Source organism: Petaurus breviceps, unplaced genomic scaffold, assembly GCF_028583685.1.
Source record: "Petaurus breviceps papuanus isolate PSGF00001 unplaced genomic scaffold, PetGlider_PUasm1.0 38, whole genome shotgun sequence".
Lineage (NCBI taxonomy): Eukaryota > Metazoa > Chordata > Mammalia > Diprotodontia > Petauridae > Petaurus > Petaurus breviceps.
Genome location: NW_027186304.1, coordinates 63,893,291 through 63,918,737, shown reverse-complemented (window position 1 = coordinate 63,918,737; position 25,447 = coordinate 63,893,291). Strand labels below are relative to the sequence as shown.

Sequence of the window (25,447 nt, the reverse complement as noted above, 5' to 3'; positions counted from 1 at the left end):
GCTAATTATGATACACAAACACATCCAGCTAAGATTTGGAGTGTTATTGAAGTATCTTAAAAGGAGAAATGTAAAACACTGACCTCAAAAGCTTGCATTCTACTGAAAACCAAGGGCTAGGAGTCCTTAATGCTTAAAATGTAGGTCACTGTGCAAAATAGTGCCAGTAGGGCTTATTAGAAGATTTCTGAGGTCTCACAGACCTCTGGGGAACTGTGGCTCTGGGAGAAGCAATCATACATTATAAAGCCTGTTCAGTGGCTCCTGAGAGGCATGCCTGATCTAAGGCAAGCTGAGAAAATGCCTCTCAAAGGAAAGACTTGATGTTTAAATTTAAGAATGTATAATCAGTAAAAAAATAATAATAACTGTTCTCTTTGCCTTTTGAATTACGTCCCTCACTGACACCTTTCCAAATATGTTAGATTAGAACACCAACATATCCAGTCCACTTTTTTGACCTTGGTTAAACTGCAGTTGAATTTTTGAAAACGTTAGTCTAATCAACAAGTTTTCATTGTCCCAGTCAAGATTACTGCATTCCTCACACTGTACTTAGATCTGTGATCTCATCAGTGTGGATATTTCTTCCAATAATGCAGATTGCAACCCATCTGTGCCTGTCCATTCATTCATTGATATTTGTCCATGTCCCACTACATTCAACTGAGGGAGTCCATTAGATAAACTGGCGGCATGCCTTGTTTTCTTTTGGTATCATGAGAATACCAATGGAGCACACAAGTTGGCCATCAATTATTAATTGCTCTTACTATTTAACCAGCCCATCTACTGTTTTGCTTGTATATTTCTTTAATGGCATTCTTTACACTGCTTCTCCTTTGTAATTCAGAATTATACATAGCATTCTCTTATATAGTAATATTCTAGTTATTTCTATACATAACTCCTATCTGTGTGTGTGTGTGTATGTAAGTATATGTATAGGCAGAGATTATGTCTTATGCTTCTCTTATCTCTGTGGCACAGTGAGTTGGACATAATAGCTACACATTTAATGTTTGATCAGTGAATGTTGCTGATAAATTTTGAGGCATGGATTTTTAAGCAAATTCAGGTTTGTAAGGAAGGATGACCCTGGTAGCTTCTCCAACTTAGTCTGAATTTTTGTATAATTTCCCCAGTGTATAGAAGTAACTAGACTTAATCTATTCAAGGAGAAAGTAGTGTAAATGACAATCTCTTCTTCATTCTTCATTGTTTTTGGTGCATAGTAAGTACTTAAAATGGATTTTCATTCATTCATTCACTCATTCATTGATTAAATGCTGTGAGAAATGGAAGAATGAATGCCTATATACACATATATGTATATGTAATATATATTATAATTTTTATAACTTCTTGTCTCCACTTTCATCTCTTTATAACACTCTCTGATTTTTTTTGGAGGGGGAGGGCAGGGCAATTGGGGTTAAGTAACTTGCCCAAGGTCACTTAACCCCAATTGCCCTGCCCTTCCCCCTCCAAAAAAAGGGGGGTGGCTAGGTGGCACAGTGAATAGAGCACTGGCCCTGGAGTCAGGAGGACCTGAGTTCAAATTGGGCCTTAGACACTTAACACTTACTAGCTGTGTGACCTTGAGCAAGTCACTCTATGACTTCTTTAGCATTCTTCCTATTTCTCTTCTAGTATTATTTTTCTTAAAGTCCCATTTAGTCTCCCTCTCTTTCTTTTCCCCTCATTCTTATTTTCCATTTTTAACACTAATACTTCCCTTTCAAAAAGATCTGAGACTACACATACTGTGAATGACTTCATCTTCTTTTTATTTATTACTTATCTCTCTTCTCTTCCCCAGCCCTGGGTTCGATTTTATATACACTTTCCATATTACTATTTTAGGCATCCATTTAGTAAAGAAGATATGACTGTATGGGAAACTCTCAGAGGCACAGACAACTCCAGGGGCAAAGGAACACTTCTATTCTGTTAGTAGTCAATTATCATTCATTTGGTTGTTCCTGTTTAGATGATTTATCTCAATTCTCTTGAGCGATTATTAAATTCACTTAGGAAGTCTTACGGTGTTCTAGAAACTGGAATATCTAGGGGACCGTACCATTCCTAGGAATTCCTTTCATCTTGAATTCTGCAAATAATCAGTCCTTTCTGATCATAGGGGAGAGCACAGGGATATTTCTAGGATAAATTACATAAAAATTAAAAAAAACCTTTGTCTTTTACTTTATGAAAACTCAGAACTGCTTACAGTGTAGATTGAGAACTAGAAGAATTCACTTTTAAATACTAAGCTATGTATGTGTGAGAAGATTTCATGCCCAATAGAACATGCCCAATAGAACTGTGGGAATTGATGTTTTTGGGAAAGGATCTTTTTTTTGAAGTTCTGTGTTTTTGAGAGTCTTTTTAGTTTCTTAGAGTATCAGGCTGTTTTCACAGCTGAGTTATGAGTCTTTGAAATGAAGTCTTCACAATAAAAATGCTGACAAAACCCTAGCTATGCCAGTGTTTTAGCAGAACCCATAGTTCTGTAATCAGCTATATATTGTAAGAGTCTGTGTTGTGAATCTCTCTCTGATTTTATCCTAATAAATGTTTACATTCCAATTAAATCAGTTCATTCTTCCTTTCTTGCTATTCCCATCTGGCTCCGATGCTAACTAAGCTTTGCTCTCTGCTTCTCTCTATATGTATCCAGAGATACCCTCTGATGTTTGAGCAGTATATGGAAAACCTCTCCTGAATCTTTCAACAGGAAATGATCCCATTCTTCTTTTACTCCTGCTGAGTCATCAGAGAGGGTTGGCTTTTACTTCTGGGACAGCCTTTAAAGCTCAACTGACTCCTATCATATGAACAAATGCAACTTCTGAAGTAAAAGACAGTATTTCCAAAGGAAAAGTAATTACTCTAAAAGAAAAATAATTTGTACAGTAAACTGAGTGGGTGGGGGGACTATGTATGTGAAAGCAATCAAAAGCAAATCTATTAACTTTCAGAATTCAGAAAATTCTAGTCACATTTTGCAAATGTGGCTTGCTGAACTTCCACAATGTGAGATAATCCCATGGTAAATCATTGATAATTTGCAATTAATTTGAGATCTACCCTCCCCACCGCCATTTTCTTTCTCCCTGTTTCAGTTCAGAGAAAATCACTGTTACCTTTCAAAGCAATTATTTTTAACATCTGACAGTAATGAGGATGGTCAGTCTGTATGTAACATTCAGTTAGAGGAAATACCAGCCTTCTCTAGGGCCAGTGGTTGTTGGAAGGTCAAGTGGATGGAAATGTATTTGGAATTCTATTTTCTTCAGTGTGTGTGTGTGTGTGTGTGTGTGTGTGTGTGTTGCCTTCTATTCTCAGTATTGCTTCTAATATTAAAGCTCTAATCTGGAGGTCGGTAGCACTTTTTAATATTATAGGGGAGAAAGAAAAGAAGAAATCTCAGGAGATAGGGATATAAGAGCATCAGGCAGCATTCAGGTGCGTCCACTGAGCAAAGGTTACTTCTGATGAAGTACTCACCTGGGTGGATGTGGATGTGTTTGTTTCTTTGCAACATAGCATAGGGCGTATTCCTATTCCAGCTTTCAAAATCCAAGTTGTCTTCACCAAATCATAGCAAAAGAAGTAATAGATTCCAATACTCAAAGTCCTCTAAGAAAACCTTTATACTCCTTATGTAATTCTCAAACCAGACTGAACAACTATTTACAGAAGTACTCATGATGTGGAAGGGATTGACTTGGTGATCAATCCAGAGCTTGAATTATTTGTACTATACCATTCTCACAGATACTCTAATTCATCATCCTTTGTATTTCTTGTCTAACAGACATAGTCCTATACACACAAATATGCATACGTTAATTTGTCCATTTAATCTCTCAACTGCTTTCAATCTGTGTGCATGTGAGCAGATGCCTCTGTGTGTGTGTGTGTGAAAATGAGAGAGAATGGGGGGGAGGGAGGGAAAGGGAAAGAAGGGGATAGGGAGAGGGAGAGGGGAAGAGAGAGAGAGAGGGAGAGGGGAAGAGAGAGAGAGAGAGAGGGAGAGAGACAGAGAGAGAGAGAGAGAGACACTAGAATTTCTATTTGATGATTGGAGATTTCTAAGTAGAACCTAAAAATAGTCAGCACCCTTATTTCAGAATGTATGTTCAAGATCATTAAAATTCAAAAGTACTCACAGCTGTGCTAGAGAAGAATCCCACCAGAATTGGCATCAAACATTTGATCAAATATAAAGGGTCGAAACTGTTTGCTGTCCCTCCTAGAATTACTTGGAGTAACATGGTGACTCAGAAATTGTTAAGTATAATAGCAATAAAATCAATAATATTATTATTTACAACGTCATGCTTTTCATAAAGTAATCTTTTTAGTACAATTGAACCAAATAGCCAAGCAATTATGCAAACCTTGTTAGACTCTCCTCATTTTAGTGGAAAAGTCATTAACATTTGCTCTTTTAAATTGCATTCCATATTGAGTGAATAGATCAAAAGTTTACTACTTTGTTAATTTGATTATTAATAACCAAGGCCACACATAAGGAAGACAGTGTGATGTGGTAGGAGCACTGGATGTGGAGACAGAAGACATGGGATTGAATTCTGGTTCCCTAGTTATTCCACATGTAAACTTTGAGTCTTTCTGGCCCTTGTTTTCCTCATATAAAACAATGATAACAACAACAAGAATGATAGCTAACATCTATATAGCACTTCAAAGTGTGCAAAGCTCTTTACTTATGTTACCTCATTGATCTAAAAATAAGGTGTTTGGGCAAAAGATCTAGTTTTTGAGTCTACAGTAAAAAATAAAATGAGAAACATAAATACATTATTAAATATGTGGAGGAAAATGATGTTTAACTCCTACTTTTTCATTAGGGATACTACAGAAATTGTAGTAGAGCTTATAGTTAACATCTATAATCTTATATCTCTGGGACCTAAGGAATCCATTTAGTCCAAGTCAAATCTGACTGGGAATGCCTTCTGTACCAACCCAAGCAATTGGTTTTTATAGCTTTTGCGTGAAGAGATCCGGTGAAAGTTCACTCACTATCCAATGCTACCCTCCACTCATAATGAGTTTATAATTTGCTAAAATCTCTAGTTCTTTTTTAAATATGATTGGCTGCCTAGTCATACTTCCCATTTTAATACTAATGCACTTATCCATTCTAATATCAAAGCATGTCTCCAGTCTCCTAATGATATACCTCCCTACTCACACTGATGTAGTTGATTTTTTAAATCCATGTGTGGAAGTTTGCATTCATTTTTATTAAATTTCATCTGAGATTTAGTCCTTTATTCCAATCTATTAGTTTTCCTTCACAGGTTTATGTCCTTGGTAAATGTGGCAAACATGAAATTTATCATAGTTGTTGACAAATACTGAACAGTACACAATTAAGGCTACTACCTATGCTTTCTCTGAAAAATCTTTGAAACTTCCTCTCCTAAAATCTAGGATTTGTTTTAGCCTAGGCTTGTTTTTTCACTTTCTCCTCCATTATGATTTCTAAAACAATGTGTTCATTTCTCTTCAGAGATGCCATCATTTTTATTCTGTTCCCTCAATTTAGTTCAGAGTCAGATCTAGAATAACATTTCCTCTTGATGCTTCATTATTATTTTGAAGAATGAAATTATCATTAAGCCAATAATTTATCAGTTGCCCAGCTTTTGGGTGAAAGAATACTTTAACAAATATCTGGACAGTTGGTCTCTATCATCCTAGCTTCCAATTTTAGTTTCCTTTCAGCTCTAAATCTACAGTCCTATCATATATATGTAAATATGTGTGCAAAACACATACATATACATGGACATATGTGTGCATGTACATACATCTATCTGTATATATGAATAACTTCATGCATTCATGTATATCATCTTAACACATACACAAATTTTTATGTATATACAAACATGAGTATATATATATATATGCACAATACTTTATTGGAGAAAATCCCTCATGTATTCATTTTCAGTCAAATATTTTCTATACAATTGACAAAAACACAATCGGGTGTTTTCTATACCTCTCAGTCAATTGTGTGATTATGAGGATGTGTTCTGATGTAGAAAATTATTTGTGGAAGTCTGCCTGTTTCCTTCTTATATTTTCATCCAGGGGACCCTCAATTCATATGTAAATTGTTGGCATAATGATTTATGGATATGAGAACATAGATTAATTGGCTGGCATTTATTGCTGTTCTTTCAATCTTCCTTTTAGGGAATCTGTGATTTCCCTCCCAGCTTTGTTAATATTCCACATAAGGTATCATGAGAATCACTCCATAGCTTTCAATACTGTGTCTCCTGTAATACACACTTCCTTTGTATATATTCAGCTTGGTCCAACTGCTCTTCCAACTTTGCTTTCATCAGTGATATCTCATTTTTCTCATATGAAGTCTGGTGGGTAATAAAGTACTTGGACCTAAATATTATAGCTATACTTTTATCCATAAAAATCATTTTAAGATGCTGACAAATCTTTTTTTTTCTTTTTGGAGGAGGAAAAGCAGGGCATTTGGGGTTGTGACTTGCCCAAGGTCACACAGCTAGTAAGTGTTAAGTGTCTGAGGTCAAATTTTAATTCAGGTCCTCCTGACTTCAGGGCCAGTTTTCTATTCACTGCACCCCTAAGCCACCTCAAATGCTGACAAATCTTATTCATTCATTGTACATTTGTTGTCATTTTGCCAGCTTTATTCACAGATTACAGAGTTTGGTATTATTACAAGCTTTCTTCCAACTGACACCTACTGCTCTTCACTGTTTTGTGAAGTATCAGGGCTCATGCTCATACTGAGAACATGCACTGCCTTGCATTCCTATTTATATCCTCAATGGTTAATACAGTGCTTCACAGAGAGTATTTAATCATTTTTTGGCTTTCATTCATTCATTAGTTCATTAACTTTGCACAAGTGAGTTTATATCCTAAACTGGCATTACCCTTGGTTGTTATATCCTTCTGCTAGTTAACGTGATCAATTGTTTTCTGGCTAAGGAGGTTTTTGTGTTCTTTTAGCCTTTTTGTGGTCATAATTGTTTTACAAAAGTAAATTTCAATAGATGATGAGAACCTGAATCAATGTTTTTCCCTTTATCTGTTTCCCATTTAAGTATCAATGACTTCTTCTTTGAATAGTATGGCTCAGCTGTTGCAATTCCATGAAGTGTCTTCTTTTGATATTTATCCTTTAGTCTAATTTGGTTTTCATTTTTATTTTTGCTTGAACTACTTGATCCCACTTCACAGGCTGCTGATTTAGCTGAATCACTTTGCTAACTAGTATTTTTTAGTCTATGAAATTTTTCTGTCTATATACTACATTTTTTTCTTGTGGTGCTCCAGCACTTTTGGATTTTCTTCTTGAAGGGAGTCTTCATAATGCATAGGGTTGAGCCTTCTGAATTATATACAAGTCCTTAGTGTTCCCCCATCCTGCCTTGTTCCAATCTTCACAATGTATTTTAGTATAAATGTTAATTTGCCTTGAATAATCTTTTCATTTCATTAATTTTTTCCCATATAAGGCTAAAGGGTTTGGTGAATAAATTGAAATTATCATAGTGGTCTTTTTTTTCTTCTTATTTAGCATTCTAAGGAAAGTTGACCATGTTTCCTATGTCATTATGTTTATCATTGCCTTTGGGTGAATAAAGCTAAATTGACCAAGACCAACATCTTTATTTGCCTCTCCCAGGGGAACCCATGAGCTATACTTATATTTAATTGCAAATTTCTCATAACTATAGGTTTCATTTATAGTGAGAATTACAAATATTATTATCACTTGATCCCTCCAGCATCATATCAACTTACTGGTTATTGGACAAGGATCTTATATTTGAAAATCAACAGTTCAATCTGTGTTTATAGACAGTTTAAATGCGGTGAATCTTAACACCCTTTGTCACATTTCCCATCACTTTGCTGCTGTCCCTGAAGAAGATGTAGAAGGCCACTTAGAACTGAAAGCATGGGCCAATAGTTCATTATCCAATGACCACCCTACTTGTAATAGGCTAGTCTGGTCCTTAGACAGCAACTGCTATCTATCACTGCAACCATACTAGTTGATGTTCTAGCCTGGTATTTCAGAACTGATATTCTGTGGGCATAGTTTATGAGAATCTAGAATCACCTCTATACTATGATGAGTAATCAGTGTGAGGCTTATATAATTAAAGAAATAAAATCAGTAGTCTTGTAAGTTAAAAAAACTATTAAAATAGCTAGAATGGATATTAATATTTTCTATTTCTTCAGAAGTTAAGTTCTTCATAATTTTCCACTAGTTTTTTTTTTTGAAGGGGAGAAAGGCAGGGCAATTGAGGTTAAGTGACTTGCCCAAGATCACACAGCTAGTAAGTGTGTCAAGTGTCTGATGCTGAATTTGAACTCAGGTCCTCCTGACTCCAAGGCTGGTGATCTATTCACTGCACCACCTAGCTGCCTGCCATTAGTTTTTGCCACAGTATTTTGAGAGTTTCTATTCTCCATATAAATCTGGAGGTTGGTTGCAATTTCTTCTGTTGAAAGAGGTGACAGAATTTCACTTCATCATCAGTGATTAACTACTGTTTAATGGAATAGATTTTATAAAGTTCATAAAGGTACAGATAACAAAGTAACAGGAGAGAATATTGGAAAGTGATTGGAATAATGTCCTTCATATTAAATGTGGCATGTTGACGTATTTTCTAATCTCAGAGCACTGATGTTTGACTTTCAGTCCTTGTCACATTTACTGTGTGCACTGTCTGGTCAAAGCAATTGGGATTTTGAATGCATTTTGATTAGAAGCTTGAGTGACTCTGTTATCCTGACCAGAAAGGATAAATAAAAATAGCCAAAAATGTATAATTTTTATAATGTATTTTAGTGTTTCCTCCATTAAGGTGCTTTTGGACTGCCCCATTATGACATAAAGGTCATCCAGGGTCTCAAGGAGTACTTTAGCAGAACACAAGCACTGGTCAATTTTTCCAAGCTAGAATGGATTAACATATGGGTTTAAGACCTAGCCTACATCACCATGGAGACATTTGATATTAGAAGGAGGGTGGGCTTCCAGGTCATAAATTGTTTTGGCTGCAGTGACATACACACACATGCATGCACACACACACATGCATGCACACACACAAGCACACACACATCAACTAAACTCAAAGAATAAATGATTGGTTGATTCATTGAATAAATGAAAAAAGCATTTGTTACAAGCTTACTATGTGTTAGAAACTGTGGATACTAAGTTAGAAAAGTATGGCTGTGTTTCTGCTCCCAAGCAGCTCAAATTCCAACAGGGAAGACAATGTGTAAATTATTAGATACATACAAGAAATAGACAGAGTAGACAGAAGGTAGTCCCAGAGGGGAAGATACTAGCAGGGAGATTCATAGCTGGTTGAATAAGCACACCCAAGAGAGTTGATTAATATATAAATGTCATTCCAGCGCAGGCGTTAGCAAAATAGGGTTGTATTTTAAAATGTAAATATCATTCTTAGCTTCCAGGTCATACAAAAGTGGCCAGCAGGTAATACGGCCCTTGGGCCACACTTTTCAAACCCCTGCTTTTGAGGGATGCACCACAGACCCTTTACTTTTAATACTTTTAACCATGACTGGAGTACACGCATAAATGTTACATCAACCAGATTTACAGGTGACCCAAAGATGGAAGAGATAGTGAATATTTTGTATTATAAAACCAAGCTCCTCACTGTCACCTGTGATCTCAACTAGTTGGGATACTGGGTCAAAATTACAACCAAATTTGACAGAGTTATTTTGAAGAACATCATTGTAATAATGTATACTAGGAGGGGAGCTAGGCCCCTGAAGTCAGGAGGACCCGAGTTCAGTTCCGGCCTCAGACACTTAACACCCACACAAAAAAACTAGCCGTGTAACCTTGGGCAAGTTACTTAAACCCAACTGCCCTCCAAAATGCAATAATAATAATAATAATAACGTACACTAGGCTTATCAAATTTAGAATGAGGAGGAACCTTATTGATCAGTTATCTAACCCCCTCATTTTACATGTGAAGAAACTATGGCTCAGAGAAGTAAGTGACTTTTGCAGTTAACTCAGGTAATGAATAATTTGAACCTTGGTCCTCTGACTTCAAATCCAGAAATAGAGGGAAGTCCTTAGGGGCCTTTGAGGTCCCTATGACTATTTTTATCCTACATTAAATGGCCAGATACATTCTTTTTTAGTCTGTGGGTCTGCTTTTTATAGCTTTTTGCATTTTCTTTTTTTGCTTTCAGGCTGTCAGATGGCACCTCTTGGAGCTGTCAGTATGCTTGTATTTAGATTCCAGAAAAACCAACTGCACAAATACAGGATAGGAAATGCCTCCCATAAGCACCTCAAATTCAACATGTCCCAAACTGAACTCTTCATCTCCTACCTCAGCCCCCCAAAAAGAACCTTCCCTTCTACTTAAGCTTCTCTATTTTAGTGAGGGTACCACAATTCTTCCATCTCCTAGGTTTGCAACATAGGGATCATCCTCAATTCTTCCTTTCTTTCATTCCATTCTCTCATCTATGTGATCATTTGCCCAGTGTGGTCAGCTCAACCTTCACAAAGGCTCTTGGAGTTTTCCACTCTTCTCTTTTTGTTCAAGCCTTTATCATATCACTCCCTGATACCAGAAGCTTCAGAGATTGCTTATTTCCTCTAAAATAAAATACAAAATCTGCTGCTTGACATTTAGAGCCCTTCATAGTCTGTCTCTAGTCTGCCTTTCCATGCGATTTATACATTCTTCTCCCTCACACACTCTACATTCCAGACATATTGGCTTGTTTGCTGTTACCCTTCCATGATGTGACTTTTTCTACCTGTGTGCCCTGTATAGGCTGTCCCCCATGCCTGCCATGTTCTCTTTCCTAATCTCCACCTCCCGTAACCCTTAGCTTTCTTCAGGGCTCAGCTTAAATGCCACCTCATAGAAACCTTTCCTAATTTCTCCAGTTATTTGTGCCTTGATTTCTGATAAAATCTACTTATCTATGGGAATGTTGTATCCTTTAGTAGATTCTAGTCTGTGTGAATGCTGGTCTTTGTATTCCCAGTTCCTGGTTCAATCTTGTCCACATAGCAAAGACTTTGAGGACTGATTTGCATTGATAGCAATTCATTTGAAAAACACCTTGGAGATCTTAGATGACCTTAGAAAGTCATAGAAACTTAGAGCTATAAGAGGCCTTTGAGATCATGTAATCTAACTCCCTCATTTTACAGATGAGGCTAAGCAAAATTAAACACCTACTAGGGCATGCACAATGGTAGTAGCAAGAAACACGATAGCTTAAAAATGAGGTGGGGTATGTGAAAAGTTCAAAACCCTGACACAATCTTCAAAAATAGCAAGCATGCTTGGGTTATTTAAGGTAGGAAGAGATAGTCCAAAGTCACATAGCCAACAAGGGAGAAAGTCAGAAATAAAACCCAGGTCTCCTGACTCTTAGACTAGTATACAACCTTTCCTTCACACCATTTTCCCTACTATGAACTCGGCAAAGTCACCAAGGGGATGTACAACTTCTTAAAAGTATAACCCCCCCGAAATATTATCTGCATTAATATAAATTTAATTCTGAAATCAAGAGTGGTGATAATCCCATTGTATTTTGTGCTGCTTAAACCACATTTGGGATACTATGGTTGGTCTGACTGCCGTAGTTTAGAGGGCCATGGACAAGTGCATCTTGAAGAGGCTCACTTGGATGATGAAGGCTCCATCTTTTCATGTAAGATTTCTCTTAGATGCAGTAGACATCACGCATACAACAGGAACTTAACAATTGTGGATTAATTGACTGACTAAACTATCACCTCCAAACAGACAACACTTAAAACAGAGATTAAAGCCATGCCAACTCACCCACACAATCTGGGATACTTTTCCTTGTTTTAAAAATAGAAGTTTAGGGCCAAATAGAAATTGAGTACAGAAGTGAGGGATGTGGCAAGATAGGAGGTGACCAAGTGGACAGAGAGAGCACTAGGCCTGGAGTCAGGAGGACCCAAGCTCAGATGTGACATCAGATGACACCTCGCTGTGTCTCCCTGGGTAAGATACCTAACCTTTTTATGCCTTAGCTTCCTCAATTGTAAAATGGGGATAACTGCACTTATTTCCCAGGGTTGCTGTGAGGATCAAGTGAGATAATAACTTGTCAAGTGCTTAGCTTAGTGGTTCGTGTTTAGCAGGCACTTCTCTTCCCCTGTTTGGAATGAAGGCATTTAGGATATATAGGCATGATTTGGGTTTTCTTCCAAAGCAAGTAGTTAAAACGGCAGGTCACTTAGTTGGTTAGCTTGAAAATCAAGTTCTTTGTAATATAGAGAACTCATAAAAGATAAGGAAGAGAAATGACTTTTATAATAAGTGAATTCTGGGCTCTCATGGTTGTTAGGTGTAATGGGAATGCAAATTTAAAGATCTTCCCTGCCCCTAGGCTAAAGTGCACCTGGAGCCTGGGGTGGGAGGCTTGTTTTTCGGTAGATACTTCTTGATTGGCCAGTGAGTCAATAAGGTTGTTACATTCTCTGAGCCAGGAGAAGGCTATATAGGCCCTGATGTGTAGCTTTGTTTTGGGGCTCACTTTGAGAAGTGTTCTGTGATTTGATGTGGATTCTGGGAAGCCCCCAGAGCCCCCCGGCTTTGAAAAACCCAGATGTTGAAACCCAGGTGTTGATTTGGTATGGATGTAACGGTTGGACAGTTTGGAAATCTGTCTATTTGATCTGTTTCTCTGACTTAATAATTCTGTCTGTGTATTCTGAAGTTCGGGGTGCTGACCTTTTCCCCCTGAACTAGGTAAACGATACATGTTTGACTGATTAAAGTAAGCTTGTTAACCCATTTTGAATTGTTTTCCTTTATCAAAGCAGATCCAAGAACCTGTGGTGGCAGCAAACCCTGAGGACGCTTGGGGTGCTTGCTGCTACATTAGGTAACAGGGTCTGATTGTTGTTTGTGAGAGAACTTTTTTGTTACTGGTTGGTCCTCTTTGAGCATGAAGGATGAACAACTGGTACTTTTTATCACTGGTATTTTCGGTACCAGAAGTTACAAGTGAACCAGAGGAGCCAGGAATGACAAGGAAGACTAGGTTGGCAGTGGATAGCCTTTGGAGAGAGATATGACAATACTCATATATATTTATTTCTCTTCATTCACATTGCCACAATCCCGTCTCAGTACCTCATTGCTTTTCATGTGAACTATTGAAAATCACCACCTAACTCATCCTTCTACTCCAGTCTCTTCCCCTTTCCAGTCTAAAATACACACAATTTTCAAAATAGTCTTCCTAAAGTGTAGGTCAAACCATAGCATTCCCCTTTTCAAGAAGCTTTAGCATTTACCCATTGCCTCTAGGCTAGAATACAACCCCCAACACTGGTATTTAAAACTCATAATAGTCTGGCTAGAGCCTAACTATATTGAGTTATTTTATATCATTCTTCCTAAATTCCAGTCACATTGACCTATTTGCTGTGTCTTGAACTGGTCATTCCATCTACTGCCTTAAGGTCTTTCTCTAGACTGATCCCTATGCCTGAAATGTCCTCCCTCTTTATCCCTGAGTCTTAGACTTCTTAGCTTCCTTTAAGGTACAACTCATGAGGCACTTCCCACAGGAAGTTTTTCTTAACCATCCCAGTTATTGGTCTTCTTTCTTTTCTCAAATTACCTTGTATTTTCTTGTCTGTTGAGATATTGTATTGTGAAAACTGGATGTGAGATTCTTAAGAATAAGGATTGCGTTTTGTTTTTCTTTATATGCATAACATCCAGTATGACACCTTGCACATAACAAATGATTAATAGAAGCTTATTGAAATGGATTGAATTGAACAAAGGAGCTTCCTTTTCTTTTTTACTTCCTTTTATTTCTCTTTCTCATGATACACTCAGGCTATGTGTATTCCAAAATGGACTGCTGCTATGGGACATTCAGGGGTGGAGATAGAGGTAGTTATCCCTTCTGTATCAAGGAAGCTTAACTGAAGACAACCCTAGGGTTCTTGACCATGTATATATGTGGGAGGCAGCATGGTCTTGAGTGCTGTATTTCACATCAGAAGACCTTGTTTCAAAGTTCTATTTGCTAGTTATATTTACTTGGATGTCACTTTACTCCCTCATCTGTAATTTGAGGGAGCAGACTAGATAAACTCTAAGGTACCTTCTTGCTCTAATCTATGTATCCATCATCCTTTCCTCCTCAGAATCCTTCGGTTCATTGTCCTACTCATAAGCTAAGTGTCTTGAGGTTCTGCAATGAGATTTCCTTTTCCTAGTAATTATAATTAAATATGAAAATTGGAAATGCCGAAGTAAGATTATTTGGAGACACAGAGCTGCATTTATCACAACCTTCAGTTGGCTCCTTGATATACTAGCAGCTGGGTGAATGCCTAATCATTCTATACCTAAATAATTCCTGTGTGAGAGAATTATCCCTTGCATAATGTCTCCAGTGTACCAGGAATCAACACACCTCCCTTCAGTGCCCAGCACCTGTCCAACCTTCAATCTCAGTTGGGCAATATCCATACTAATTGTGACAATGACAAGGTGCTCTGTGATCCTACATAGCATCCTCTGAGCTGCTCCTTGGAGCATACCCTTTGACAGCAGGCAGCAAGTGGAGCATTAAGTCAGAGGAATGCTAGCTACCCAGGCAATGCCATTCAGCAACAAAATCGTGTATAAATAAATTAGCAAATGTATTCTCAGCTTGCTGTGAAAGATAGTTGCGTCTATACAACCCAAGTAAAACAGTAAGCATTCAGGGCCAACCACAAGGCCTTTTACAGATGATTCAGACTTTTCTGAAAACCATCTACTTTCCCCTGTGTTGTTCAGCTAATGTACTTGATGATTTCAAAATTTTCAGAAGTAGATGCATTGTCCTGATTGGTTGTGGCAGATGTGTACTCCTAGAGACTGCCTGGGTCACTCCATGGAGATCAGCCATTCACTCAAATTTAATGTGTCTAAAGCTGAAGTCATTCTCTTTCCCTCCAAAAATCATCAAGGCTCTTCTATGCCTGTTCATCACCCTTGGAGCTATACTTAGAATAGGGATAAATGGGGGATTATTAGGACTACACAGCTCTTTAATTTGTTTTCTCATCATCGGTGCATGGTTCAAGACAAAGATGGCCACTTGAATCTATCTCAGTTTTGTTCATCAGGGCAGCAGTCTGAGAGAGAAAGAGAGAGAGAGAGAGACAAAGAGAGACTGAGAAAAAGACAGAGAGACAGACACAGAGAAAGTCACAGAGAGACAGAGAAAAAGAGAGAAGATAGAAAGACAGAGAGAGATAGAGAGACAGAGGGGGATAAGGAAGGAATAAAGGTAGAATATCGATTAGAAGCTATTAAAGTTTTTCAGGTTTGAAGCATTTTAACTTTGAAAACTCTTTATAATCTTGCCCCAAACCTACATTTCCAGCCTCATTGTACAATACTTTGTGTACTTTGTGATCTCTTGGTCTTCTCTGTTTCTCATGCACAGGGCTCCGTCTCCTGCCCCACGCCTTTGCATGGGCTGTTCTCTATGCTTGGAACACATTCTTTCCTCAGATCTACTTCATAGAATCCCTCTCTTCTTTCAAGGAATGTCTCAAGCACCACATCTTCCCTAGCATTCCTAAGTGCTGGTGTCCTCCCTCCCAACATATCATGTAGTTGGTTATTTTCTATCCACTTTATTTCTTTCTTTCTTTTTTAAGCAATTGGGGTTAAGTAACTAGCTCAAGGTTACATGGCCAGTTATTTCTGGGTGTGGTGCTAAGTATCTGAGCCCGGATTCTATCCCAGGTCATCCCGACTCTGGGGCCAGTGCTCTTACTCGCTGTGCTACCTGGCCGCCCCCTATCCACTTTATTTCTAAATCTATTGATTCTGTATATACTTATGTATGTCATTTTTATCTCTTCCATTAGAATGTAAGTTCCTTGAGAGTGAGGATTGTTTCATCCATTGTTTTTATATCTCCAGCAACTACCATAGCTCTTGGTATATAGTAAATGCTACAGAAATGTTTATTGATTAATTTATTGTTTTTTCCCCAACCCTTAGAAAGCATAAGCAGGGCTTATGCGTCCTTCCTGGAGTATGAGCTTCTTCCTCATCATGCTTGCTAGCCCTGTGTTACACGTAATGTTCTTTTCTGCTTGGTGCCAATATGTGCCATCGATGTTCAGGACTCCTAACCTCAGAGTTCCCTTGTTGTATGTGATCTCCCTCACTCAGGATGCTTCCTCTCCTTGAACCCGGGGGAGAGAGGGGCATGGATGGATCCTTGGTGTATATAAAGCAGAACTCTTTTCCTCCAAAAATCATCCCTGACCTGTCCCTCACCTAGTGAACACTACTTTGTGTCACCTGCCCCTCTGCTCCTTATACCTCCTCTCCAACTGTCTTTAAGTCTGATAAAATAATTCCTAGTTCCAGTTCTGATAGTATTGCCTCTCTCCCTGCAGGGCTCAAAGGCTCAGTCATTTTTGATTCCTTTCTCTTCTTTGCATCTAAATCCAATTAGTCCCCAAGGCCTAATAATTCTTCCTTTCTCTCAATTATTTCTTTCTCTTCATTCTCACTGCCACCATTCTAGTTCATGTCCTTATCACCTTTAACCAGAATTATTTTAATAGTCTGCTAATTGGTATCCCTATCTATCTCTCCTTCCTCCTCCTTCCCTCCCCTCTCTTTTCCCCTTTCCCTTCCTCTCTCCCCACCCATTACAAAGTGTTCTCTGTAATATATCCAGCATGGACTTGCCACTGATACAATCTTCCCCCAAAGCCTCTTTCATCATAGCACTCTCCCCTACTCCAAAACCCTCTATGGTTTTCCATTGCTTACAAAATATTCAATCTCATAGCTTGGGGCTAGTCCCAACTTGCATTTCCAGCCTCTTTGCTCACTAATCCCCTGTATCAAACTAGTCATCCTGGTCTGTAGAACTAATGCATTTGCTTTCTTAAAACAAATTTCTTAAGAAGAAACTGGAGTAGTTGTCCAAATTTGGAGGAGACAAGAAAACCTCACTTCCAAGTAGTGGTTAGCACCATGCTTTGTACATATTGGATTCTCAATGAGTATGTATTGATTAATAGTGTGCTATGAACAGTTTGGAGTGATCACAGTAGCTGTGGGAGCTGAATTTTACAGGTATGTGTGCTACCTGAAGCTCTCTCTGACATAGAATACTGTCATAAACTATTTTAGAAAGAATCTATTTTAGGTTATGGAGGGAGTACTTCAAAAAAAGGTACTGATTCTCTTTGGTAGTTTATTCCCCAAGTATGACACACAGAGGAAAAATAGAAGTAGTATCTTTACTATGTCAAATGTTGAAACGATGGAGATAGCCCTGGGCTTGGAGTCAGGAAGACCTGAGTTCAAATGCAGACCCAGACACTTACTAGCTGTGTGACCCTGAGTAAATCACTAAACTTTTTCCTCAGTTTCCTTAACTGTAAAATGGAGATAATAGTAACTATTGCACAGAGTTCTTGTGAGAATCAGATAAGATAATATTTGTAAAAGAAAAGAGTATTTAGCAAAACGCCTGGTACATAGCAGATACCATATAAGTGCTTATTTCCCTTCTTCTATAAGAAGAAAAATTTAGTTAGTAGTGGTAAATTGGAATATAAAATAGAAATAAGTGTCTGGAAAGACTCATGGAAAATATTTTAGTTTCTATCATGACTTTTCAAGGAATCAGATCACATACTCATTCAAAGTAGAATAGGCAGAATTTCCAGGTATAGATGTAAACTTCAACTATCTTTTCAGATCCGATTCTCAATTCAGAGACATTCTTTTCATTAAACAAAATTTTCCCAATATCTTCAAACACTCTACCCACATCTCTTCAGTTCTTGCAAAATGATCTTGCTCTAGAATATGACCTAGAATCATTTTCCTAAATTTCAGATCTAATATGATCATATCACAACCACTTCTACCCCTATTCAACAGAACCCTATTGCCTCTGGGATCAAATATACACTTCTCTTCACAATCTAGACCCTTCCTACCTTTTCACTCTTCTTATATTTTATTCCCCTCCTTACACTCTAACACCATATTAAACCTCCTTGCCATTGCTCACATTCATTTGCCTCCTTTGCCATTCCTTGAAGTTCCATGCCTTTCTGTTAGCTATTTTCTTTGCCTGCAATGCTTGTTTCTTCCTCTATATCTTTTAGCATCCCTGGTTTCCTTCAAGATTCAGCTCAGGTGCCACCTTCTCCACGAAGTATTCCCTGGCCCCCTGAATGCTAGAGTCCACCCTACCCAAACTGCCTTGTATTCATTTTGCATGTCTTCTGTATTTACTCATATGTGTACATGATGATGCCATCATTGGAAGGTAAGCTCATTGAAAGCAGGGGCTATTTCATTTTTGCCTTTTAGTGTATAGTAAACACTTATTAAATACTTGTTGATTGATTTGTTGATTTTAATCAAAGTCTTCTGGTTATGAGAGTCATCCCATTTTCATCAAATGACATGCTTATTTACAGATCTCAATTTGTTCTCTCAACACCAATGAATGATTCAAAATGAAGGTAGCCAGGTCATTCTATCTCTGTTTTGCCCATCACAGTAATCTCTTCGGAATCTTACAAAGTATCTTCCATGCTCATTCTGCCATGGAAGAGATGAAGGCCAAGGATACATAAAGAAGCCTAAACTCATAGGATGGGGATCCCTGATCCCACTTCTGATCACAGACCAAGCAACTGCCCTGTTGTGACTGTGGGGCGATCTCAAACTCTGTGAGGTGCCCCTGCAAAAAATTATGCTTCCTATAAGCAGTTCTACAGTGAAACTGTCAGCCTCCAGCAGGAGGAGTTATCTTGAATGTATTTATTCAATAAGTAAAGAGAGCTGAGGAAGGATTTTCACAACTGGCAGTGTGTGAGAACCACATTAGCTTCTGTCAGGGAGAGGCAATTTTAAGATTGAGTTTGAAAATGTCATAGTCCCTGGTTAATTTTCTTTTTTTCTTAAAGGTGGAATTCTTCTCTACAGCATGGCAAGGGGTACGGTGGGGGCAAGATTGGAAAAAAAATGCAATTGTCTGGCACTCCTGAAATGTTGTCTCTAGATAGCATCCCCTCCCTTCAGTTCTAGACACAGAACTGTCTGTCACATGTGGGAATGACTTGCAGACTGCAAGGCCTTGCTCTGCCTGTTAAATTGAAACATTTCAGATATTTTAATTAGCAACTATTTGGAAAGTACTTCACAGGTTCAATGCCTACTCATAATTCATATTTATAACAGACAGCTCTATTATTACACAAACATGAGTGGGATCCTTCAGTATTAAGGATTTACAAAACCACATGTTTCGGCACTTACCGAGTACTAGTCTGGCTGGATCCCTTTTTCACATTTCTCTTTTTTTCCTTTTCAAGACAGGGAGAGGTCCCTGCTCCTTTAAACTCACATCAATTGAATTCTTGTCTTGGAGCAATGTCGTATTCCCAGGTTCATGTGTAAGTGGAGCTCATTTCTAACCTGAGGGCTCTGTTTGGTGTTACTCTCCCTGAAGAGATATGTTTCTCTTCTGAGCACAGACAAGGCAGGCAATTCTGCCTCAGTTGCTCTGTAGTCATTTGCTAGAGGTTTGAATTTATCTAACGTTCAATATTTTAGCATGACTGCCTCTCTGCCTTTCTCATAAACAAATGAAAAACAAACCCCAGACTTAGCAGGCTTATCATCTTCTGCATTTCTCTACTATCCCTTGCATCAATGTTGAAGATTTTTGCATCTGGATGTTTTTGGATCAGCCTAGGAAGAGCGTCCAGGGAGGTTTATGTGGTAGTGGAGGGATCCCCATGGTCTCAGAATTTCACGAGCCTTTTTAGGAACTGCTTCAGAGGTCATCTAATCTAGTCCCCTCATTTTGTAGATGAAACAATGAGGTTCAGAGAGCTATCCCCTAGAGAAACAACTGACTTAACCATGGTCATTATAGGGAGCATTGGAACTGATTTATTTTGACTCCAAATCCAACGTGATTTCTGTCACACCATAGCTGCCATATCTAAGAAAGAGGTTGAAGACTGGGAGGGGGAATGTGAGTCAAATTATTTCTGTGCATGGGGGAGAAGTTTTAAGATTAAGGAATACTATTAAACAGTCAAGTAGGAAGGGAGTGGGCATAACTCTTCATAACCTGGGATTCCTGATTCATCCATGTGCCACTACTTGGAGGATATGAATAATCTAATAAACACTTAAGACATTTTTATTTCCTACTAACACTGTTTTTAGGGAAAGGAAATCAATACAGTCACACCAGGTGGGAAATTTCCTTCTCAATTCCCTGAATGTGATTTTGAAAACTCAAGCTTTTGCAGGTTTAAGAAGTTTTTTGGGAGAAGTCACCTGGGTTGTCCAATCACCTTGGACCACAGAGCAGGTAATGATCTCGCCCCTTTATCTGTGACTCTGCCTCTCTCTATGACAGCAGCTACAATAGAGAGTGGACTGTTCTGTCACCAGGTTATTGTTTCTTAGTTTCTTTTATCTCCCATGGTCCTACATTCTATAGACACCACCTGGACTTATGATTTTACTTTAGGAATAAGCACTGTATTTTGTGACAGCATTCTCATTGGGACCAGTCTTCTCATTTCATGAGAATTAATGCTCAGTATTTTTTTTTTCAGTTTTGTCTGACTCTTCATGACCCCATTTGGATTTTTCTTGATAAAGATATTGGAGCGATTTACCATTTCCTTCTGCAGCTCATTTTATAGATGAGGAACTGAGGCAAACAGGGTTAAGTGACTTACCCATTATCACACAGCTAATAAGTGTCTGAGGTCACATTTGAACTCAGGAAAATGAGTCTTCCTTACTCTAGGTCCAGCACTCCACCCACTATGCCACCTACATGCCCTGGTGTAATACTGGAAATTCTTTAGATAAGAATAATAATTTGTAAATAATTTCCCATATGATACACTAGGGCCAATCTTTGAAAGCATGTGCAGAATAACAGAATTTTAGAGCTGCAGAATAGCTTAGTGATCATCTATTCCAACTTCCTTATTTTAATGACTAAGAAACTGAGGTACAGGTAAAATGATAGGACAGAGTCTCAACTAAAACTGAAGTCACAATTAGTATACTGTGATTGCAGCTTTATACCAGTATGCTGACATCCTGGGGGAATCACTTTCTCCGTGCAACAAACACCATCCCCTGCTCTTCTAGCCCCAGAAACATGCTTCATTTCTTGATCCTCTATCCCACATATGACACAACGTGCCTTAGTTTCCAGACCAAGTGCTCTATTTGTGTGATATCCCTCTCCATGAGCTCACTCTCCCCTGATTCCTGTCAAGGGCCAGATTTTCTGTGAGACAGGTTTTACCCTCCCCAAACAGCTGCACTGTTGGTAGAACTGTTTTCTGTAACTGTTTCCTATCCCTCAACTGAATTTGCCCCAGGTGCAGTCATGGCTATTTACATCTTTGATGAAAGCCTTTTTTTTTTTAAACACACCAGACAGATGCCTCAAATTAGCTTTTAGTAGGATTTTCCTTCTTTCTGGTTTGTTCTCTCTTAGTTCTGTTCTTCCCTCACTCCCTAATTTTTTTTTCCTAACTCTTGGACCATTTGTTTGCTTTCTATATTCGTAGGCTCTCTTAAGTAACACTTTAAAAGTTTTATTAAGTTCTGACTTTGATGCTCTAGTCTAGAATAAAGGTTGCATTGAGAATTCTTGCTTGCTTAGACCAAAATTTCTTTTGGGTCCTCTAGTCTGCATAATCTAGATTAGTGGTGCCAGATTCAAATAGAAATGGATGCCTGAGGGTGGTATGTTGATGTGGAAAACCATAAATTACCATTTTCTGTGTTGTATTGTAGCTTTATTTATTGTGTTAAACATTTTCCAATTACATTTTGATCTGCTTCAGGCTGCACTTGAGAGTTTTGCATGCTGCATATGGCTGATGATTTGTGAGTTTGGCACCTCTGGTCTAGACTTATTGGGTGCCCTACTGAAAAGCTTGGATGGAAGCCATCCACAAGAGTGACTTCAGAAGGATAGGATACTTTTGTCAGCATGGAAAAACAATGTAAGGGGAGGAAAGTCACAGTATGGCATGAATGAAAGTTTAACAATCATGGTAGGATCAGAAGTCTTTACTCTTTACACATACCACCCTGTCCCTATGTGCTTAGATTCTAGGAAAATCTGAATTGAGAAAATGGTTTGGCATTTATGGTAACAACTGAAAAGTCTTATTGTTTCCATTATCAAACAAGAAGAAGAAGAGCAACAAGAAGACTGGGAGGACCAGATTTAAGTATAAATCTGGATACTGCATTTTTGGGAAAATGTCGTGACACATAACAACAATGACCATGCCCTTTTCTTCTCTACAATCTCATGTCAACACCTCTTTGCTTCATGATGAGGGCAGCTTTAGCTGCTACTTTTTGGCATAAACCCCAGTGAATATACCCATAGGTCTATTGTAACCTTGGAGCATTATACCATCATAAACATCAAAGATACTGTTGGTTCTAATCCCCTAAGTCTACCATTAGCCAAGTGGAAAATAACAAAAACTTTTTTTTCTTTTCTTTTGATGAAGAGGTCAGTCTAAGGGCAAGAGAGAACTGTCTCTCCATAAGCCAGCTGTGACACGCAAGGGTGAAGACAATATCATAGATCACTCCCATACTCAAGTACAGTTATAGCAGTCTGTTGTGTTTCAGCAGACATTGAATGGCTTGAGTTTTGACAGAAAGGCACTGGGACAATCAGTGGAGGTTTTAAATAAGCAGTCATTCAGAATCTTTCCCACAAATCCCCAAACCCATGGTGGTGAGCCCTTACCTTGGAGGGCCTGTAAGGTATGAGTCTGAACGACAATGCAGAGTTGCAGGACCAGTTGCGGGGCACTCTCCAGAAAGGTGGCTAGCAAATGCAGCATACTCACATCTGCATACTCATACACCATCTTCCAGTAGAACCGCCATCTGTCGTTCTCCCCACTCCGGCGGCTTCGGATACCTAAGTATATGGTGTGGAAATATCTAGAAACAAAACAGAGAGAATGAAAATAATATCATAAATGATGATTTGTCATCTAAACACTTTCACTTTTATTCCCAGTCCTCTGGCACCATGAACAAATGTGTATAATGCATATTTTGGTTTCTTTTATTGCATGCAACTGAAAGAAGACTTTGATATCTTTTGAAGCTCATTTTAGGCTATAGTGTCTTTGGTTTGCATTTCTTAAAGGCAAACTAAGTTTCTGGATAGTGCAGAGTCAGGAGAAATGCATTTTGTATTTGCTATTGGATTGGGGTTTTGTACACTGAATGCGTTTTTGTCCATTCATAAGACTCCAGTGGATCACTTAGTCATCTCTGGATCACCAGGGCAGCCTCAGCTGCTGGAGGTGGGACTGCCAATGAATTTAGTGGCATGATAAATGGTCATTTATCTCTTGTAGAGTTCTGCTGGTTTGTATATGCTCTTGGGGTTCATCAGCATTCTAACCTTATGTTATGAGAAACATTGGTAAGTGAGTAATCTCTGATGAGCCTTGGTTCACAATATGATTCAGAGAGAAAGGTAAGGAAGAGGGAGAAAGAATTAAGGTGCTGGGTAGCACCACTGAGAGGAGTTCCTGTTTGTATCTCCAAGAGAGATTTATATATTACTTCACATAGTCTGTAATAAACTCCTCTGTTGTTCCATGTCCTTGTCTTCCTATTCTGGCATCATGTCTACATTTCTGAGCCTTAAGACCTCACAGAAAATGAAGGCTGCTGACTCATCCTCTCCAAATTTAAGGATTCTCCAGAGACCAGTTTCAGAAAGAGTGAATAGATAGGAAGAACAAAGTAACATATCTTGAAAGAACTTGATGTCAAGAGAAAAGGAAGGCTCATGAACATGCAAAAATGGATGACTTTCCTAGATTAATTATAACCTTGAAGAAAGGAGGTTTTTAGAATCAGCACTGGAAGGCATTGCTGGGGGCGAGAGGGCTCAATAACCATGGAGTCTGGTTACCCTTGAAGCAGAAGCTACATCTGCAGTTGAAACTACATCCAACAAGTGATCATCCACCCTTGCCCAGAAAACCTCCAATAATGACAAAATCACGAGGCAGAATATCCCATTTTTATTCAGCTATGTTTGTTCCTTTTCTTGTGTGTAGTTGAAAAACTTTTAAGAATTAGAGCTGTCCAAAAGCAGAATAGATTGCCTCAAAATACAGTGGGTGGGTTTCCTTTACTTGGAAGCCTTTTAGGTACAGGCTGGTTGACAACTCATTAAGTATGTTATAGTAAGGACTCTCTATGTGGGGTTTGGAATAGATGAATCTTGAGGTCCCTTCCAAGTTCTGTGAACCTACACCATCTATACATTGATCTCTGGGGCCAAGCAAAACAAGTCTAATCTCTCTTCCATATACTAACCTTTTAAATACTTAAAGAGAATTGTCATGTCCCCAGTAAGTCTTTTTTATCTCTTGGGAAACAGCTTCTTCCTCAATTCTAGTTTTTTCAAGACTGACTACTAAAAAGCCTCACATATTCAAATGGATCTGTCTTCCCATTCCTAAAAGGATCACGCACAACTGCTTGTGCTAGGTAACCCACAAGTTCACTACCAGGGGAGTACCCAAAATACTAGAGGCTTTTCTTGACTTTCCTAACATCTCAAACATATCAGTGGAACACATGGGCTGCTCATTCCATTTTGCTCTTAACCACAGTCAGCCCATTTACTTTTCTGATTATACATTTCTCAAATGAGAGATTATAATGCTTTTTTTTTATCATGGCTTATTTGTTGTGTCACACATTCTGCTTATATCTACTGTGTCTTTCCATAGTCAATTAAATAGCATCTACATAGCTAATGAAGTGAGAATTACTCAATGAGACATTACGTATTTTTTTCTTCCACCAGCTCATATCTATGCCAGCAGAAACAATTGGTTTTCTATCTGTTCCCCAAAACTCTCTGGTAGAGACTCCACATCTCCTTTGGATATAAAGTAAGATATTCTCTCTTGTGTTTCCTCTGAATCTTGATTCTTCTGAAGTATAAGGTTGCTACACAGGGATTTATTATGTACTCATTCACTTATTGCTTTGTATTTATTTTTTAGGTTCTCTGTGTGTGTATGTGTGTGTGTATGAATGTGCACCTGCGTATGTTTGCATGTTTAGTGTCCTCAGTAATAAAATAAGCCAAATGAGAAAAGGGACAATTATCATCTACTTTTATTTTCTGTAACTCCCAAATACCTATTATAGTCCATGTTCTCAGTAGATATTTGATAGATTTGTGTTGA

The 25,447-nt window shown here is 38.3% G+C and overlaps 1 protein-coding gene across 1 annotated transcript in view; it reads right to left on the bottom strand.

The window, feature by feature from the left end:
• XKR4 (XK related 4) overlaps positions 1 to 25,447 on the bottom strand; it is a 294,402-nt gene that overhangs the window by 158,497 nt on the left and 110,458 nt on the right. Inside the window, exon 3 of the mRNA XM_069099544.1 lies at positions 22,963 to 23,162. Within this exon, the coding sequence (XP_068955645.1) occupies positions 22,963 to 23,162 (200 nt within the window). The remainder of the gene's footprint in view (positions 1 to 22,962; positions 23,163 to 25,447) is intronic.